Source organism: Drosophila rhopaloa, unplaced genomic scaffold (genome assembly GCF_018152115.1).
Source record: "Drosophila rhopaloa isolate 14029-0021.01 unplaced genomic scaffold, ASM1815211v1 contig_115, whole genome shotgun sequence".
Taxonomy (NCBI): Eukaryota; Metazoa; Arthropoda; class Insecta; order Diptera; family Drosophilidae; genus Drosophila; species Drosophila rhopaloa.
In genome coordinates, this window is record NW_025334990.1 from 15267353 (window position 1) to 15288550 (window position 21198).

Below are 21198 nucleotides of genomic sequence, written 5' to 3' on the forward strand. Positions count from 1 at the left end.
CCCCCTCTCTTTCTCCTTGTTAGTGTATGCGTATGCATAATACAAATCCGCGCGTTTGACGCTTTTCGACTTTTCTGTGTGCGCCGAGCCTTTTGCCTTTTTTTTCACCGCCCTTCTCTCGCTGGCTGCGCTTTTATTTAAAATATTTTTTGTCGTGTTGCTTTGTCGCATTTTAATCTGCACAGAGCACGCGATTACCTTCCCCTTTAAGGCCCTAATGTATGTGAGAATTCCGGCAGCAGTCAGGCGATTGGGTGTGTGTAAGTGTGCTTGCACTGAGGAAAAAGAGGAATAAATTAGGGTAAAATATGAATTATATTAGGTTATTGAATATGGATAAATCCAACTTCCTTTTACAAAAGATGTTTACGGAAGAGTTCATTAAAAGAGTCTTCTATCCTTAAAGCAGTACCGAAACCCTATGTACAAATATGATAAAATAGACTTCATTAGTTTGTGCCCTTTGAAACTGATCAAACTCTTGATTTCAAAAAGTTTGGTTTTTTCTCAATATTTATGTATCTGGATCATAAATACCGCTTTTAGCAAACTTATTTGATTCTGACCGATCAGTTTTAGAAGACATGGAAACCCCTGAAAAGCCAGTTTTTCTCAGTGCAGTGTTTTGTGTATGGGTGGCATTGTCGCTGGTTAAGCGCGATTTACATACAAATCGCTGCTTTTTGTTGGCTTTTTTTTTTGTCGGTCGACGTCGACACATACAAAAATAACGCGACTTTGTTTTATTTTTAACACACCGCCAATTATAAACAATATAATTACGTACGAGTGTGCGTGCCGTTGCGGCAGTGTGTGTGTGTGTGTGTTAGTGTGTAACTAAGTTTAGTCATTGTTGAAATTAAAATAAAAGGCTGGCTTCAACAAAGGCAAGTTAATTTTACCGCAGCTTTCAGCGTCTTCGTCGAATTTTATGCAAACACTGGCAATGCAATTTAAATGCAAATTTAGAGAGCCATATAAAAATGGCATTTCTTGCTTTAGTTTAATCCGAAATTTATGCATAGGTTTGGGCTCTATAAATAGCCAACATCCGTTTATTGAGATTGATGATGAGTGATGTGGCTGAAATTCAATTTGATTTCCCCTCTGACAAGTTAAGTGGCAGCCAGCTCGCATTTCAATTACGCCAAAACCCCATAATTAAGCCCATAAACGGGGAGGCAGTCATTTTTATTGCGGTTCGAATTACCAAGCCAGGATTCAAGAAGCAGTCACTTGAACTCTCTGCCCGCCCAAGATTTTCCATAAAATTTAACAATGCAAAAGTGCTCTGGCCCATGCCAATTTGGCCTAAAACATCGGTTGGTTTAGGCCAGATGGCAGAGGCGGAGGCGGAGGCAGAGGCGGTCCTAGCAAGTTGAAGGTGCGTCCAGGGGTCAAGCTTTTCGCCTCGTCCTTGCCCGGGAATCCCCTCACACGCCCGGCCACGTGAGCCAAAACAAAGAGCAAAAATAAAAGGTAAACACATAAAAATTTGTTGCTGCGGCCGCAAAAAAAAAAAAAAACAGTATTGCGGTTAACGAGCAGCGATGAAGGGGGAAAAGCTTGGGGGGGAGGATGTGGTGGTGCTTTGCCCAGATACTACGGTTCGGTTTCAAAAGATCTGCGACCAGTGTGCCAAAGGCGACTCAAGGGGTCAGGTGGGCGAGGTCACAGCGAAAACAGACAGTAAAAGTCACCCGCCGGGAGAAAGAGAAGGTGAGACTCGGGCAGAAAGAGAGGCAGATAGTCTCGCAGAAAGAGAGGGGCAGATAAGCCCAACGCTTCGCTTTTGTTGTCATTTGCAGCATGAGACCTCCGAAAGTATGCTGTATTAAAATTGTAGTGTGCCAATTGTGTGTGTGTGTTAGCCTTCCTGTTTGTGTGTGTTGGCCAAGCACGTAGCTTGCTGTGTGTGTGTCTGTGTGTGTGCTTTGTAATTGGCGTTTTAGGCCTTTGACGTCAAACCCAAATAATAACCGTTCGCACTGTTGTTTGCTCTTGCCTTAACACTTTTGTGGCCAATGGGACGGCTTTTGTGCGGTCTGTTTTGCCGCTTTGTTGTTTTGTTGTTGCAAAAGCGACACACAAATGTGACCTTTGAAGGTGCAATTAAAATAATTACAATTACAATTTACAATCGACTCGGCATGCACACTTAAAGTTTCCCCCGGCACATCATTAATTTACACACTCTCGAACAGATGAAGTACATTTGCGCATATTAAGAGTGTTTAGGTGTTCATACATATAGAATGCCCTGACCTGCCTTCGTTGCTCATTTAAAATGTATCTAGGCGAATAAAAGCACTTTGCACTAATTACAAGAGGAGGGACTCGAGAGGAGTGGAGCCCTTTTAATGACTCTGAAATTCTCTTTATAAATCGAACCCCAATACTCCCGAAAAATTGGGCTATTTTTGGGCTGGCAAAAACTTTTAATGACTTTCATTTTTCTTGGCCTTGGATCTCTGTGCCTTTAACACTTTTTAATTGCCAATTAGGAAGTTTTTTTTTTCTCATTTTCGATTTTTGCATGGCCCTTTCGGCGGAGTTCTTTGAATTTTCTCGTTGGCCAATCGATCGCTTTTTGACGACATGAAGCCAATTTGATGCGTGAAAGCAAAAGCCAAAAAGGTGGCATAAAAAAGTAACCAGCACGCGTTAACAAATTCATTTAATTTGGCCAAAAGAAGAGCGAGAGAGAGAGAGAGAGGTAGCGAGAGAGAGAGAGAGAGAGAGACGGGTGCCAACAAAAATATGAGTTTTTATTACTCTTGACGAAATGCGAAAGGAAGTGAGCCAAGGAAAGCAGCGAAAAGGACGAAACGAGTGTACACACACAAACGGGGCACACACCCACAGGCCCACAGAGATACGCACCAATACACACTCAAGTACAGGGGCTAAAAATAGAAATGCGCCTCCCGGCACTCCCTAAAAAGTGGCAACAGAGACAGCCAACGAAGACAAGACAAGATTACAAATGTGTAAGCAGCAATTCCCTGAAGTTTTCCTCCGTTTTCCCCGCTTTTCCCCCCGCCTTTTTCCGCTTTCTCCGCTGTCTTTCTCTTTCACGGAGAACAGACGTCGCATATTAAACTGTTGATGGTTTGTTGCTTCGTTTATTTGTTGCTATATTTGGCCATTTGCTTTTGCCTTTGCCATTGTTATTCTTTTCTTATGTTCTCAGCAGACGAGCCTCAGCCGTGCCCTTTAACCCCCCAACCACCCCCTCCCCTTTAGTTCTTTCCACACTCGATGTGTGTGTGATGGGAGTTAATTAAAATATATAAACCAAACTTTAATGGCACAACCGTTGAAAGGGCATTTGGCACGCTTTTAGGCAGATTAGGCCAATCTTAATTCCATCTGGCAGTTGTAAGTTTTGATTCCATTTGAAATATCATTTTCCTTTGATCCACTGCCTGTCGTTTGTCTTGCTTAATTTGTCTAATATGTTGGATGAATTTGCAGAAAAGATATAAGGAAAATTGGCCATCGATTTAGGGGATATTCATATCAAAGTGTTCTTTATCTGTAAGATAGCAACCAATGTTTTATTATTTACTACTAAGCTCTTAATAAACATTTGGTCATTTTTAGTTATTGTGGCAAGTTAAATCTCAGTCCAAAAAAAGCTTTTATCATACGTAATTTCACAAAATTCTCAATTAAAAAGTTTAAAATATACCAAATGAATAAATCATTTACTAAGCATAGAAACTTTATTAAAACCAGCAACTCATTAAACATGCAATCAATTTAAGTTTCAATAGATTTTGAAATGCTCTACCAGTTAAGTCAAACGATTTTGCATATATTTTGGTTGTCAGCCGTTATTAGGTTTCCCTTTCTGCACAAGGCTGTCATAGTTGACAATGATTAAGCTTCATTTTGCTTAAATCTGTTGCCATCATCAGCAATATGTATGCCACATAACGCATCCCAGAAGTGCTGACTTGCCTGGAAATAGAAAAAGTTACAACATGAATGGGCCATAAACTATGCGAAATTGGGAGCGAACTGCCCGAGGCCTTCAATGGCAACTGTAGAGAGCGAGTAAGTTATGGGAAATTTTAAATGTTCCCCGTACAATATGCAAAATGTTGCGGCAGTTGAAGGATAGCGAAAGGAGGAACGGGAAAGACATAATATTTGCATATAAACTGGAAACGTTGGGCAGTCCTAGTAAAATGGTATGCCCAAGTGTTTATATGACCTCGAATGCTCCATTAACTAGTTATGAGGAGTGAAATTTTGCGGCAGATCCTTGAAAAGTGGCTGATAATTAGATGCTTGGCCTAACCTTTTGATACACGATACTGGGGCCTGCGGTATAGGCATCCGAAACCATCAGCTCCTCGGTTGCCATCGAGAGCATTGCAAACCACTTCAGTGGGAAGCGTTTTTGCGGTACGCATGCCACCTAAAAGGTTTCCCATGTCGTCAACGGAGCCTGCCAGTGGGCGAGTCGGTGTGATTTATCAGCTATGAATATGAAGTGACGGCAAAATGCTTTTCGGCCAACATGCAGAGGGCGGAACAGGCAATTAGCTTGCAGGCAGCGTAGTCACATCACATTTCGTTGGATCTGGATGTGGATGACAGTATGGGGATGCGGATGTGAAAACATAGAATCGGGCTTATTAAATTACAATAAATGCGATCCGAAAACAAAATGTGCCTTGAGGGCACACCACCAACGCGACACCTGGCGGCTGTTTACGTTACTGCTCTCTATATAGCGTATTTTTTACGCCCTGCCAAGCAAAACAAAGCGGCAAAAAAAGAAAAACAAAGTGAAGGAAAGCTAACCTCCGGCCATTTGTTGTGCGTACGTACGTGCGTGGGTGTGGACACAAAAAAAAAACAAAATATGTTAAATTAATTGAAGCGAGTCTAGATGCTGGAACCTGCCAAAAAACCTGCGGACCGAAAAAAGAAACCCAAAAAGCCGAAGAAAGACGATCCCCGGCAACAGAAGTCCTAAAATAATAGACAGCAGAACAGAAGATTTTCGCCGGGCAAATACATTCGAGCAGCAAATTTAATCAAAACCTTATTACGGCCATGGAAAAGGAAAAAAGGCGAACAAATTATGACAGCAGCGTCTTATTTTATTCGGGGAACACCTCAATTTGTTGCTGCCACTAGCCAGCCGTCCAGCCTTCCGTGTTGAAACTTGACAAACAGTGAATTCGCTGTTGATGAGGGACAATGCCACACATATAGAGGAGAGAAATGTGCCAGAGACGCTTTGCTGTATGCATAACTTGGGCCCAAAAAGTGAAATTTTCAGCACGACAAATTGCCGGGAATGGAAGAGAATCAATGGAAGGGTCGCAAAATGGGAAATGCCCATCAATTTTGAAGTTGTCATTTATAAATTTGCTCAGCCTTTTGTTTTATGCATTGTCTTTTGCTATTTACTGCCGAAAAATGGAGGAGGAGTGGGGGGGGGAAAGAGTGGGTGTAAGTAAGGAGGCGAGTTTAATGTCCCAGGACTTGCCACCCACCATTATTCGATTCTTTGCTGCCCGCTCCTGTTTATGTGCGCCACATAAAACTATCAATTTATTGCTGCAAAATCGTTGCGCGCTGTTTCCTTTGGCTGGCGCTTCCTGCACACTGACGCCCGCACACACACACATATACAGTCGTACACACAGACTGCATCTGTGTGCAGCTTGCTCTCTTTTCGTGGGTTTTGTTATTATTGTTGGCAGCCTTTTAGGCGCCACACTGACGAGACAACAGGCGTTTGCAGCTCTCCATCTCCACCATGTATTTTTCTCCTCATCTCCAGCTTCTTCCATTTTTTTCTCTATGTGTATGTGTGGGAGCAAAAGGTTTTCTCACTACGCGAACTTTGTTACAAATTTTTGCGACTTATTTTTCGCCACGAACTCCACGCGAAGCTCACTGCTCCTGCATTACGTATACGCCGCGTATACGTATACGTCTGTCGTGCGACGAAAATAGCATCAGTTGGCACTTTTTGGCTGAACCGAGTTTCGGCCCCCATCCCCCGAGTATATAGCCATTGCCATAGCCATCGCCATCGCCATCGCCATAGCTATTGCTCCTTGGCTTGGCAACAGCCAAATCCTTTTTATGCTTTTGATTTTTTGACACCCGACGTGTTGTTGTTCTTGTGGCTTGTTAGCCATCATTGTTGTTGCTGGTTCCCGGGTGTCTTAGTGTCAACATGCGTTGATTCTCTTAAGCTTGGAATGGCTGAAATGCTGAAACTTTGGGTACAGTTGCCTCCTGCGATGGTGATTTGCATACCGAGAGATGCACTCGAATGTCACAAGAAGTTTCACAATTTCCATCGGATATTTCAAGTGGATATTGTTGACATGTGATTATATCTATCTGCGATGTTGTTTTGCATTTTGAATAAGCTGTGCGAGTATTTCTTTTTATAGTTCCATCGTTTGCAACTAATTTTTTGTAGTTTTTGGGATGAAAGTATGAGGAATGGAATATAAATTGTGCAGTTAGTATTTTGTTTAAATGAAATGGCTCGACTAATGTAAAGTGAAGAAGTTTAGCCTGGTTAATTTAATTATAATAGCGAAATCACTTTAATTCATTGAATGGAATTTTAAAAAGGTGGATTTAAATTCCATGAAAATAAACCAATTATAATTATTTCATCAGCCTTCATTTCGATACATGATTGAAAGCTTTATCACAAAACTTCTGTGCACCTCTTTATTTTTAAAAGTACCTACTTTTCAAGCTTCAAATTCCATTGGTTGCATTCAATAAGGAAAATATGATTATTTCAAGTTATTTCTGCACGAATACTCAATGTGACACAGTTATGGAGGTTTGATTGTTTATCGTTCAATAATATATATAAAACAGAGCACCTTAATTTGGCCCGTCCATCAGAAAGTATGCCATTCACTCTATTCCAAGGCGGAATTGTAGGTGGCGTCACTTATTTCGATTTATTGCAACATTGATAAGCACCACCAGAGGCAGAATCAGAGTCAGAGTCAGAGGCACCACCAGAAGCAGGAGAAGAACTAGAACCAGAACCAGCAGCAAAGCAGACCCACTGCCACTTCCACTTCCACTTCCACCCACCGGTTAGCTGCAATTCGAGCCACCCGAACGGAGAGAGGAGACGAGCAAAACTAGCAAACAAGCGCAAAAATCAATTTAAAGTTCAATAGCCTCAGCAGCTAGCTAACTGACTGACTGAGTGGGTGAGTGGGTTCAGTGGGTTCGGTGGATCCGTACGATTCGTTGGATTCGGAGGGTGGTGCAGTAGGGTGGAAGGAACTTGGCTGACTTGGCCCAAAAAAGAGCAACTTAGCAAATGCGACCAAAATTCCCTTCAACTTTACAACGTTGCAACAATTTGCAAGTTGTTTGTGTGTAAAATTAAGTTCAAAGTACAAAATGTGGGTTGCAGTAACAACAGCATATCACAGCAGCTCCTTCTTTGGCAATAAAACTAATGGGATTTTTGGTTGCGCGGCAGCACTGCGTATGCGTAATGTATGCAGAAATCTGCATAAATCTGCGTACTTTGACCATACCACCCTCCTTATGCCACCCCCCACCACGAAAGTTAAAACGTGCCCAAGTGTCCATTGATGCAATTATGCGGCGTCCAACGAAGTTGATAAATGGCAATCGAGGAAAGCGCCTGTGGCGCGGCGACATAGTCATCGCCGTTCACCATTCACCATTACCTGAATCATCATCGCCATCATCATCTTCATCATAAGCGTAACTGTAACCGTAGCCGTAGTCGTAACCAATGTGCCGCAGTAGATGTGGGTGCTCTTCAGAATGCAAATGGCTCTTTGGCACGCCACGCAGTTGGAGTCGAAAGCCAGGAAAAGCCAGGGAAAGCCAGGTGTCTAACGAAGCGAACTTGCAGCTGGCGGCGGAGAAAGAGACATCAATTGATTCCTTGCTGACAGCCGAACAACATTCCGTTGAAACGGGGAAGTTGTATTTTCCCCCCCGTAGATGAATCCCAACTGGGAGACACAAACAGTCGAGTGTCGGGTTTCTGGCACTGCCGTTGCACACATTTATGCTTTGTCAGGTGATTTTGCATTTGCAATTGCAACGGCACACACCTGAAAAATACACACGACAAGTGCTGAAGGACAGCTGACAGCACTTATGTTAGTTTCGGGCAGACGGATCAACTTAATGAATGGAATGCACTTGACACGACTGGAGCGTGTGCAGAGAAAATAAAATTATTTTTAAGTGAGCTGACAACAGTGGCTAATGAAACACCCCATTTGATTAACCAAGAATGTTATGCTTATAACAAATATATACACTTTTTGATTGGTTTTGCTGTCAAAAGGACAGAGAGTTTGGTCTCAACATCCCTTATATATATTTAATATAAACCAGATAAAGAAACATAGAAAATGTGATAGTTTTAAAACGATGAGAAAGTTTTTAGGCGGTTACCAGATAGTGATAGTTAATTAAATCCTAATCCTCTTTAAGCGAAGCTTTGAACACCTACTAATTAAATACTTGTAGGCTTGCCAAGTGATATTCATTTCCCGGATAAAGAAAAATAAAACACAGAAATATTAAGTGGCAAAGCTGGTCGCGTGGCAAAAACCAGAACAGAACAGAACAGAACAGAATAATTTTGGATGCAGCCAAAAATAGCACAGGAAAGTTTTGCAAGAGCAAGGCTCATGGCGGAAATGGCAATTGGGGAAATTCGGGGAAAGGGTAAGCTAGGGAAAGTGGGTGGTGGTGGTGGTGGTGGGAAAACCTATACGGACAACTTGAACAGCAGATCCCAATACACAAACATGCAACCGGCACACACACACACACTCACACACACATATGTGGCAGCAAAACTAAACCGGAGGCGCCAACATGTCCTACAAGTGATTTATTTTTATGTATTTGTTGGTAGAAGGCAGCGAAAAAAAAGACGAAAAAAGAAATGGCAAACGAGAATGGAGAAAAGGCGAGCACAAAGTGAAATGCCACAAAAAGTAAAGTTTGTATTTCAGTTTGTTTTTGTTGTTCGCCGGCGGTGGCGGCGGCGTCGGTGCAGGCGAAGCCAGCCAAGCCTGGATTTCCCTCAGCACAACCCCCCCTCCCCCCCCCATTACTCTCCTCCAGCGAATCAGCCGCAGAAAGTAGTAAAGTAGCGAATGTGAAACTATTTATAACAGCAAAAACCTGCTAAGCGGCCACACAAACAAATGCAGTTGGGGTGGAAAATCCATAGCATACTTCTATGCGCTGGTTTCGCAAGTTGCAACATTTAGACGCAAATCATGGCAGACATTAGCGTGTGCAAAAGTTTTTCACTGAACGATTTATGGGAAAAGTTTGGGGGCTTCTTACCTGGGCTACCCACTGCTTAACTCTTGCCAATGCGAAAGCCATTTTGACTGACTGTCACCCGTTTTTGTTTGCGTTCTCCTTGCAGAGTGTCCAACCGCCATGGATGGCATGGAGCGGTTCGCCTGCCCGATTCCCGACCGGCAGGGCAGATACCGCTGCATAGACGATCATGTGCTGTGCGATGGCTTCATCGACTGTCCCGATGGCGAGGATGAGGACCGGAGATCCTGCATGTTCTACAAGACGGTGAGTTGAACGTGCGCCCACGCGGCGTATACTTGATGTCATAATTTCATTTTGTGTTTTTTCCCCTTCTTTTCCGGCTCTTTGCAGACGAAGGCTCACTTGGATGTGTTAGCGGATGCGTTACTGCGCTGGGCGCGAGGGCGTTAAGCTCTGTCCACCCACCAACCACACACAGATACACACCCTCTCTAAGCACACGCACACAGTCCACACACACACACACACACACACACCACACACACAAATACACCTAGAGAACTCACTTTAAACATTAATGACAAAAAATTAGTTTTAACGTGTCCCAAGAGAAGCAAAAAAAAACCCTATTAAGTTTAAACATTACTCAAGAATAAAACACACACACAGACAAGCCAACCACCCGCCTGTCCTTTGACAAGAGATTAAAAAATTCCCAAGAAAATTCTCAAGAAAATTCCAAGAAAAACAGAAACCGACTCAAACAAAACAAAAAATACAAAATGCAGCTTGCAAAAAGCTGAATGGATTGCCAAGTAAAAGAACAGAAAGCTATGATTAAAAACAAAATGAGGCAGCAATTATGCTTAATGAAAAGGTATGATTATTATTACACTATTATTATTAAAAATTAACTTAATGAAAGCCCAAGAACAAAATGCAGTTATACATATTAAAGCTAAATTATAATTCAACAGAAAAAAAAGAACAACAAAAAATAAGACAAAATCGAAAACGTTTTTTTCGTTCATTTGAAATTTGTTTCGCAGGAACAGAAAGAATAATGAGGAATAACAAAATTGGGCCTAACTATTTTTAGTATATATTAAATAAATATATTATAAATATATCTTACTATATGAAATATATTTCGTGTACATTATTTAATTATACGTGTATTAAAGTTTAAATGTTAAATAAACCAAAAGAAATAAAATCAAAACGAAGCAAGCAGAAAAAAAGCGATAAAAACATGATGAGGCAAGCAAGCAGAAGAAGAATGAAATTATATATACATATACACAGAAAAAACAGACATTAAATATATATTAATAGTATACATATACCAATAACAAACAAATATACAATTGAAGGAAAATATTGCATTAGGTTTTATTGCTGATAACTGAACAAGCTAATGAGTGCAATATAATATACTTATATACAATGCAATAACAGCAAGATTAGCGACAAAAACAAACATTTACAACTTAGAAGATGAAGCAAAACATTTACATAAAGAAAAAGACTTGACTTCATGAAAAACCCAGTTTTGTTCGATAGTTGAGGCTTATAATCGTTAATGCTTTTGGTTTAAAGTTTTCTCATTATTAAAACTACGTTCGCCATTACAAATGATTTGCTCCGTCTTTATTTTCTTCACGTGTGTAAATAATACTTTCAATAATCATTTTTATTTGCCTGTAAAGATTTATACCAACTCCACCAGACATTTTAATTTCGTTCATGAGTGACAACAGTTCTCACGGAAATGGCAGCTATCTGTAGTTAAGTAAATTTATTTACATAATTAAAGTATATTTAAATAACAATGGACTTATAAATATACATAAAAAAGATAAGCTTATAAGCAAAACGAAAAGCTTGTAAAAATGCTAACTAAAACTAATCCAGTCTCGACCTTTTATCCAAATCACAGTTCTTTTTTATCCTACTCATTTTCTATGTTTTAATTCTCGCTGTTCTTTCAATTGGAAACGCAAAAAATTCAACCTTAAGCCAATAATGTTCTGGTCATTGAAAATTATTCGCTATTATTATGCCTGTAAAGGGGGCGAGTTCCCAACACAATCAATCAATTAAGAAATACAATCAAGCAAATTTTTAAGCCGGAATTTACGAATTAAAATTTTTAAACGGTTGTGTATGCAAACAAATAACAATGGAAAGATAAGCGCGAGAAAATAAATGGCAAATTAACAATAATATCGAGTACCCTCTTAAGCGATTTTCACGCATTGCATTTCCTGCGTTTTCCTTTTGCATTTCGAGTTCGATTTTCGTTTTTCATTTTACCAGACACATAAGATGCATATTTTAACAACGCTTGACTTCATGGAATCGCAATCAATCGATTATTTTTGTTCATTTCATTCGGTCCAAAGTATGCATGTTACTTAATCGTTTTGTGTGAGATCCCAAACATGTTTAATTATTTGAAACGGAATAACATATGAAATTGCGAGCAATAAAATTTCATATCTTATACACAGTACGTATAAAAAATTGCAAACAAATTATGTAAATCTAATTGAGAATACGTTTACGAATAAGTTTTTATTTCACATCGATCCCCAACCTCCTGCCCTCCTATATCAACGATCTTCGTTATTAACCGAAAAGTATAAATAGGAGACGACCTTGGAGTTTTCTTTTAATTGATTGATTCAGTAAAACATTTACATAAATAACTGCAAAATAACCCACCTTTAAATATAAATGAAAGTAAATTAATAATAACAATTTCTATACCATACGAAAATACTAAACGCAAGACAACGTGTGTATAACTCTAAGTAAAAGATAACTACCATAACGAATACGAATAATGTATGTATATGCAATTAATTGTAATCCTTGAAATTATGCACAAATCGAAAATCCAAACAAGAAGAACAAATGCACACTAAAAAAACTACAACCAGAGGACAAAACCCGAAAACAAATCAAAGACGAACAAAAGTTTTGATCACATTTTTTGAACGAACGACAATTGAGGTAAAGGTATAGAAAAACACACATACACAGACATACAAATACATATATTTTTGGCCTATTTTTCTATAATCCTAACAAAAACAAGAACGAAATTTTAAAAGCAAAACGACAACTTCTATAAGGACATACCCAAATGAAAAGACATAAGTTCGACTGTAAATAACCAAAAAGAAAAGTAAATTCCCCAATTGATTTTAGGTTCTAATTGAACAAAGTACTAACGAAGATCGTTAAATAATATTTCAAATATCTTTCCTATACATTTTCGTTTAATTTCCTTAATTTTCAGCCTATTTCAAAAATAGATTATTTTTCTAATTAAGCCTTTGCGTCTTGCACGCTCTCACAGCAAACAGTATTGTGTATAAAACAACAATTTGTAAATAAACATATTACGTCTAAATTAGTGGAAAAGTCCTTTTTTTAATTTTAAAGGTTTTACAATTGTAGAGTATTTAGTTTTAAATTTATTTTTTGAATACCACGTAAAGAGAGGAGGCAAATTAGCAAGGAAAAATCGAAAAAGGGCAAATACAGATTATAAAGCTAACAAAAAAAAAAAACAATTGTTGAATGTTAAACAGATACATACACATATACACACAACCATAGGTACATACACACACACATACAAATATAAACATATATATATAAGAATATATAGTACCCTCTACAGCCCCTAAACTTGTATTTATTTGTATTTGTATATTTGCAGACGAAAAAAGATACTTAGAAACAAAACATCAAAGAGAAAGATGGAGAATATAATTAACTATGAGTAGCAAATGGCATTCATACAATCCGAATGCCATTCGCACAAATTGTCGAAAGAAAACACGGTCTATCAATTCTATTGATTTCGTCTTACCCAAACTCTTATTAATTAGTATTTGCTGTAAATAATTTTCGCCTCCCTCTTTTTTGATCTCGCTGTATCTGTCTCTATCTTTCTCACACTAATTTCACTGGTGAACGAGGTCTAGTTTTAGCATAATTCTCCCTTTTAATTTAACCACAGTTTTCTTAACTACTTATAATAATTAATTATATATTATACGAATATATGATAATGCAGAAAAAAAAACAAGAAAATACACAAAAAAAAAAACAAAGAAAAAATGAAAAACAAATACACAACTTAATATACACTGAAAACGAAACCCAAACATGCATTTCTGATTTTCACTTCGTTACTCTCACAATTCCAGAATACTTTACTATATATACTATATATAATTTCCTCTCCACAAAAACAAAAACAACAACAACGACACCAGACAACACACACAACAAGTAAGTTAAACACACATATGCAGGCGATTAAATACCATCTTATGAGTTTCTCATGGATCTAAAACAATAGTGCACATATTTACCTTTTTGAGTTCATACTTCAACTCTTAGTTGTGGCAAACTAAACACATTTTTTGTTGAGAAGAACACCTGAACCTGAAGTTTGAGATTATCCCAGGAATCCTTGGATCCTTGTTGATTGTTGAATGCCTTTTGGTAAGTTACAGCGGGCGCCCTTAAGTGCTCAAGTCCTTTGGCCACATAGAGCTCTTCACTTGGCGGTCAGACAAACTTTTTAACAAGTTCTAGAAAATAGCTTTACTTCTACATTATTCCCCACGTAAGATACAGAAAAAATAAGTCACAGCACAAATGTCAACTTTAATGGAAGTAAATGTCAAATGTTTGCGAAAAAACACGGATGGAAATTTTGCGAAATACATATTTTCGGTATTGAGATTTAGAAATTGACAAAGCTATAAAAAGCGGTCAGCGAATGAGACAAAATAAGAAAAATATTTTAATGACTATTATCCACGTATAAAATATAAATGTTAGTTAAATTAGGAGTAGACCCGCAGAGGTAATTATATAAACTTGCTGCTTTTGCTGAGCACAAAAGTGTTAGCCATCGCTTGAAAACATACTATTCAACAAGATAATTATATGTATTTGATGTAGATCCGTGTTTAGTAAGATCTAAGATTGCACCTGAAAGAACGTTGAAAAGTTTGTGTAAGAAAACAATTTATTGAAGCATTGGAGGCTGCATACAAAGCTGAAACAACGAGAAACTTTAACAAGCCACAGCAACTAACAGACTTGGACCTAAAGTGACCTTCAATGGGCATCAGGTGTTGTAGCCATTGATTCGGGCTAGCTTTTTATGACTATGCCACAAAAAGCCGCACTCAATGCGAAAACAACCAGAGCCACTGATGCAATTCGATGCCACTTTTATTCCGCTCACAGGTAAACAATTATCGCCGACCACTTAAAGTTAGTTGAAGAACTCTCTGTTCAAAAACAATCCAAAGAAAAATGCAAGAACAAATGAAAACCAATCTGCCTGTACGTTGTTGCAAGGTTTTGTATGCAAATTGCCGAAAATAAATTGTTTGTAAATGCAATTTGACCAAGACAAGTCAATTTGAAAGTGAAGAGCTTTGAGTATTTTTCAGAATTTAAGAGCATTTAGGACTAGTTGGCCAGTTAAAGGGATTCAGTCTGTTTTTAATACAAAAACATTTAGTTATTTTCAGCCAATTGTTTTAATTTTCTTTACAACTTTCTGCTTATTTGGTTCTAAAATTTCATTAATAACTCTTTCCAAACAATCACCTAATTCATTGCAATTACTTTCCGCCAAGCATATATTATTGTTTTAACCTTAAATGAAACCATTAAGTATTTATGCAATTCATTAAAATTCCACAACAACCTACACACACACACTGTCGCCAGCTCCAATAAATTATGTTCAATTGAAACAATTAGCGAGAGAAATTATGACAAACAATTAGCATAAACAATTTTGCACTGTTGCACATTTTATGTGATAAATAATTATACCAAATCAAAACGGAAAAACATGAATTATATGTATTGAAATGCACCACAATTGCACTTACCTAAAAATTATGATGAAAACAAGGACACCTGAATTCGTATTAGAGCCTGATTAATTAGTGATTATATTTTATGTGCATCGTTGTTGTAGTAATTGCACAAATCAGCACAAAAATGAGATATTCCGAACGAAGAGTTAACCAAGATTATCTTGGGGGGCATTAACCTCGAGAGAGTGGTTGGTCGGGCAAGCAGATCAGTCTTCCACGGCACCAAGATCCTGAAGATCCTGAATTTCAGACAGCAGTACACGTACACCCTCGTTTAGCTTTGGACGCACAGGGAGCAGTCCCAATCCCAATCATCAGGTATGGCCAGTTTTAAATGGAATCAAAAGAATATTTTCGAGCTATAAACATAAGTAGTCACAAGTACCTTAATGCAAATCGAAATGTATGTGGAGGAGGAGGAGGTAGTTCCGGCATCCGAGAGTTTCGATGGTCAGCAACTCGGACATACATTCCCTTAAACATGCACACAATCAAGGCTTAAAAGCAATCCGTCCTCAATTGACACTTTTGAGCGGAATCTCCACAAAAGCACTCAAGGAGGCCGATGAGTTCGACTCTAAAGTTAAATTAGGTCTAAACTATCTGTACACAACACCCCCCCTACCCCCTAACCCCGCCCACACCCGCGCACGCACACACTCACACACTGACACACACACACACACTCGGACAAGCAAATGCACTTAAATTGTAAATGTTGTGATTATATAGCACCGCCTCAAAGTATGCACCAAAATTTTTGACAAATGTATTTTTGCACTATTTTTAAATGCACCAAATGGAACGCCCAGTTTAAACTAAAATTAAACGTATTTTAACTAAATTAGTTCTTAAATGTTAAACAAAAAATATATACCTAACAACCTGGAGAGGGATTTTCCTTTAACGTTCTTATGTTAACTTAAACCAAAAGTCAAGAAAAGTCTGCGAAACATTTTATTCAATCGATATGCAATGTAAATACAGAACAAAGTGGAAGGCTATAACGAAGTCTAAGTAATTTAGAAATTGTCACTATGTAAATAGACCAAACCGAACACAAACAGAGGAAAATAGGACGAAAAGAGCAAGATGGAAATTAAGCGGAGGCCACAAATGGAGGATGTTTTTAACTTTAATTAGAAAGTGTTTTATGTATTATGTACGAAGTATGGTAGCCCACGCAGGAAGTCCTACTAATAATTTCTAAGCCATTTAACTTGTAAATTATTATGGTTATAAATGTATAATGTAAATGAAAAGTATACAGTATGTGCTAGGAGGATGCGGGTGGTGCGCCATATAGAATGACAACTGCGACTCCGGCAAGAACTACCAGATATATAGATGTGTACATGTGTATGGTTATAAATTAAACCTACTTCAGTTTGCCTACGAGTCTAAATACATATAGGTACATAGCAGATATATATTTCCAACTGGTGAACCAAAAAAACTGGATTCGAGTTCAAGCGAAAAACCCCAAAACAAATAGAAACCAAAAAAAAAAAACAACAATACCATTATTAATATTGAAATTTAATTATATGCGTTTGCGGCATAAGGAAAAAATGTATTACCAACAAAAATCTCTATATATATACACAACAAACTAATTTATGAGATTATATATATACATATGACAGCAACAGAAGTATATGTAAAATTAAATAAAAACGAAGCCTCAGTCAGTATAAAAAGTTCAATGTTTTATTTGCACTCATTTGGAATGCCCAGCCAATTGTGGCAATGGGAAAAGCAATTATATATCCAGCATCAGGTAAAATTTGCTTTGTGCATTTCAGATCATTTCTTACAGCAATTACGAATTCCGTGCCTTTCATTATTTATAGACTTCGGAAGGGGGTATACGGATACTCAGGCAATTTTCATGGCCAGACGTTTGTGGGCCGCATTGAAATTTATTTTTTGACCGATTTTTGATTTTTTGTAGGGGGTTATTCACCGAAAATCGGTAAAAATTTGATTGGGAATTTAACAACGAGTTTAACGAGGTATAACATTTCAAAGTTGTATTATATTTTTACGAGGACATTAATAAAAACTAACGAGTTTAAATCGATTTTTCTTGTTTAATGTAAGAATAGCTCGATTTATCAATAATTAATTAGATATTCTTATTTATTTTCTTTGAATAAGCAATTTTTTTCCATTCAAAAATATTGATACTTTTAAACGAATAATATTGCTAGTATTAACTTAACCTATCTTTTGTTTAAAGCATTCTTAAAATTACATGGCAAAATTTAAAGATTGAAAAATATTATTTTTGTTTACCTTAGCATTTTGATCCTGTGATTAAGCGTTTTAATGTCGGTGGCTGCAAAGCTCCCAGGATCTGTTGGGAGTTTTAGCGTAAATATTTTGTGAAGAAAACAGGTGTCGTAAATTTTAATTAGCGTTAGCCGAAAACTAATTTCATGTTAATAATAAGAAAAGAAACAGGGTGGGTGGCGCCAAGGTTGTTGGTTGGTGGGTGGTGGACAGAACCGTTTGATGGAGTATGCGCGGAACCCTATTTTGTGGCTGACAATTTACGCTTAATTAGCTGGTTCCTCACTCTCCGCTTTTGCCACGAAGAAATCATCATCTTCTTTGGGGCAGAAAGTGGGGGAAACCGAACCTTTTATGGCCGCCACGCATGTAAATAAAACGCCGCTCCCAAGGGAAATAGGTTAAAGTTCAGGAGGCCACAAAAAAAAAAGAAAGGAAGACGCCTGACCTTTCCTCGCATCCGCGGCTGGTTAATTAAGGTGTGACAAATGCAATCTGCAAGCCAGTTAAGCGTGCAATCAGCCAAAGGCCAATCCAGCTGGCTCATTAAAAGCGGATTTGGCCCGGTTAACACCGTTCACATACCACATACCACATACCATACGACCTCGACTAGGCGCTATAAAACAAATGCCAAAGCCTAAAATGGCAGCTTCTGGCATTTGCCATTCGCCTTCGCATCGCCGCTAAATAAATGGCCCTTAAATCCGGCTGCAATTTGTTGCACCCCCATGGATAATCAATGGGTAAGGGATATGGCATATGGCATAGGGAATATGGGATATGTGATATTGGATATTGGATAGATAGAGTTAAAGATAGCATACCGAACGTGCCCTGAATGGAACTCCAGCAAACGGAAACGAGATGCTCCGTCCCTTGGATTGCAACTCAAAAATAACACAACATTTCAGTTTGTTTGTTTCCATTGCTCTCTGCCTGCGTAGATTATTTTTACATCAGGACGGCATTGGCTGGCATTGCCAAACGGGTTTTGGCCAACGGGCCAAACAACACCCACTCCCACTCCACTTTTGGCCGGGAATCGCACTCGCATTCTAATGCAAAATGTTGCGGTCTGTTTCCATTAAAGCTCCTTTTACTCGCCTTTTTGGCAATCGTCCTGGCAATCCTGGCTTGTCCTTGGCGTGTGGTTTCCCCTTCGATATCCCAGTGACAGCTGACACATGCAGGCAGGGCCAAGATCCACTTCCACCTCCAGAGATCGGGGCTGCATATCCATGGCCATTCTCTGGGCTGGACATTAACCCACTTCCCCAGACGCTGGCTGCCCCCGAAATAAATTGTGACACGAGAAATGTTCCGCTGACATCTCTTTGTGCCGGTCGCATAAAATCTGTTGAAATCATCGGAATGCCGCGGGAACATTTTCAGTTTTTTGTTATTTTTGGCCGCTTTTTGGCCTGCCCCGCCATTTTTTACAGCCTTTATATTAATATTAATGGTGTGCGCCGTGCACGGATGTTGCTAAATATGTTAAACAGTTGGCTTAATCATCGCCTTTGTCTGCCGGTCAAGAACAAAAACAAAAAAAACGGGCCCTGTAGTTCCCTGGTGAACATGACGTATACGTGATATTCAAATTAGCCCCTGCACTCCGTCAAAAACATGGCTGGAAGTCAGCCACCATAACAGTCAATCAAAAAACCATCTGCAAGCCAGACTAATTTGCATGTTGATCCGGAGCAAAGGAAAACTCTGGCCAGAGTCCGCAGAGCCATAGTTTTGCATTTGCACACACATAATCATCAGAAAGGATAACCCAGTCCAGTTGTTTTCACTGCCCTCGTAGTTTTAATGCTGCAATAGGAATAGGAATAGGAATGGGAATAGGAATTGTATTAGACCCAAGGGCCAACTAGCCCCCAGCTGTATGGTATTTGTTATTGTCATTGCTGTTGGCCACAATGTAATTTGCTTTGGATTTTCACGACTTGTTGGCTTTTCCACCCCACCACTTCCCCCTCCCCAGTTCGCAATGGAGAAATATTCAGTTGCCCTCAGTCGATGTTATTTCGGTTTCCCAATTTATTTATTTCCAGGCACTTTCCTAACTTGCTGCCCATTGTCCTGCTGCCACATTGCAATTTTCAAATTCATCCGCAATGGATGTGGGTTTTCAGTGCTCTTTTTTTAGGGTAAATACACTGGCAAAGGGTGAATCGTGTGTTTTTACCCAGGCAAGTACTAAACCAAATAGTTTTACCAGTGAGCAAGGATTTATTTACTATTTTATGTCAGTTATGTAACTTGTGCTTTATGCAAACTTTAAAAACTTTTAACCAACATGCACCAAAATGGTAATAGTTTTGTTGACAGATCTGTCACCGTATAACTAATTTAAAAATAAATAAATTAATCATGTTTTAAAACCTGAAATTGAATTTTAGGAATTACAGTTGCAAAAACTTGTATTAGAGTATTCAGGATATAACTTGCAAATCTATCTATCTATTGTTTCAAATTCAACTTTCAATTTAAAATGTTTGGATTATTCTTTTTCGATTGTGTGCATTGAAATTGTGTGTTCGGTTATTTGTTGTGTCAACACCAAGCAAACGAGATAGTGTCACCCACAACATCCCCCGATTCCGTCGCTTTGATTTCTCTGGCAGACAATAGGACGTCGCTAATGTCCCCGGGGTGTGCTGGATATATATATAAATATGGGGATATATATGCACATCGCACATCTCGGTTGACTGCTGATGTGCGAGTTGTATTGTATTTGGTTAATTATTCTGGTCGATTTAAGCATTTAACTTTTGAAAAGAGCTGTCAAATTGTGATGTCAGGACGTCAGTTGAGGGGGCAACAAACAATGAGAGCAATATTCCGCACAAAAGCCAAACAAGAATCGCACTAATCGCCGAGCATTTAACGTGGGTGGATGACGTCTCAAAGTTTCCCCAACAGGTCTTCTCTGGCTGATTGTTTACTTTTCACGCCTTATATTGGCCATTGTTATGGTAAAGACTTAATAACAATTTTGGAAAAAATATTGCAATTGTCTACAGCTCCTCCATCTCTTCCTCTTCATCCTCGTCGAGCACGCCCACCGCCTTGTCGGGATAGAATTTCTTGAGTATCCTGTTCACATCCGGAACGAGCAGTTCATAGTCCATGGGGAACTTGTCCTGACGCGGAGGACCCCGATCCAAGCCGGACCACAAAAGATGCGTGGAGGTGCGGGCATTCTGGGAGAACAATATCTCGAAGGCTCCTTCCCGGGGAACCTGATGACCATACCTGTTCTTCACCAGCTGGAACTTGCGCTCCGGAATCCTCTGCTGCAGGAACACACCACACTCGTCGGCCTTTGTCTGGAAAATGGGACACTCGTACGTATGCTCGATGTAGATCATCGAACGCTCCTTGGTGAAATGCTCATCGTCGGCCCAGTCCACCTCCTTTTTCTTTTTACCCTGTCCCTTGGGAGGCATTTTAAATTTGGAATTCTAAAACAATATTTTAGCTTACAAATATATAAGTCTTTCGAAAAACCATAGCCTCCTGATTTTTTCCATGCTGACAATCCTTTAATTCATAATTTTTTTGATTGATTGCTTTTTGAGATTTTTATGATTTTCTGTTAAAAGTACCGTGAACCATAAATCTTATTTCGTATTTTCAAAGT

The 21198-nt window shown here is 38.9% G+C and overlaps 2 protein-coding genes across 2 annotated transcripts in view; one reads left to right on the top strand and one right to left on the bottom strand.

The window, feature by feature from the left end:
* LOC108049233 overlaps window positions 1-16803 on the top strand; it is a 34872-nt gene extending 18069 nt beyond the window's left edge. Inside the window, exons 2-3 of the mRNA XM_017130353.2 lie at window positions 9458-9618; window positions 9706-16803. Of these exons, the coding sequence (XP_016985842.1) occupies window positions 9458-9618; window positions 9706-9765 (221 nt within the window). The 3' untranslated portion in view covers window positions 9766-16803. The remainder of the gene's footprint in view (window positions 1-9457; window positions 9619-9705) is intronic.
* A 3288-nt stretch (window positions 16804-20091) lies between these two features.
* LOC108049209 (selenoprotein H) lies at window positions 20092-21053 on the bottom strand. Its single transcript, XM_017130324.2, has one exon. The coding sequence runs from the start codon at window positions 21002-21004 to the stop codon at window positions 20573-20575; it is 432 nt and encodes a 143-aa protein (XP_016985813.1). The 5' UTR covers window positions 21005-21053; the 3' UTR covers window positions 20092-20572.
* Window positions 21054-21198: the final 145 nt, after the last annotated feature.

Excerpts from the sequence above, each read along its gene's own strand:
- LOC108049209 (XM_017130324.2), bottom strand. The coding sequence starts at position 21,004 with ATGCCTCCCAAGGGACAGGGTAAAAAGAAAAAGGAGGTGGACTGGGCC.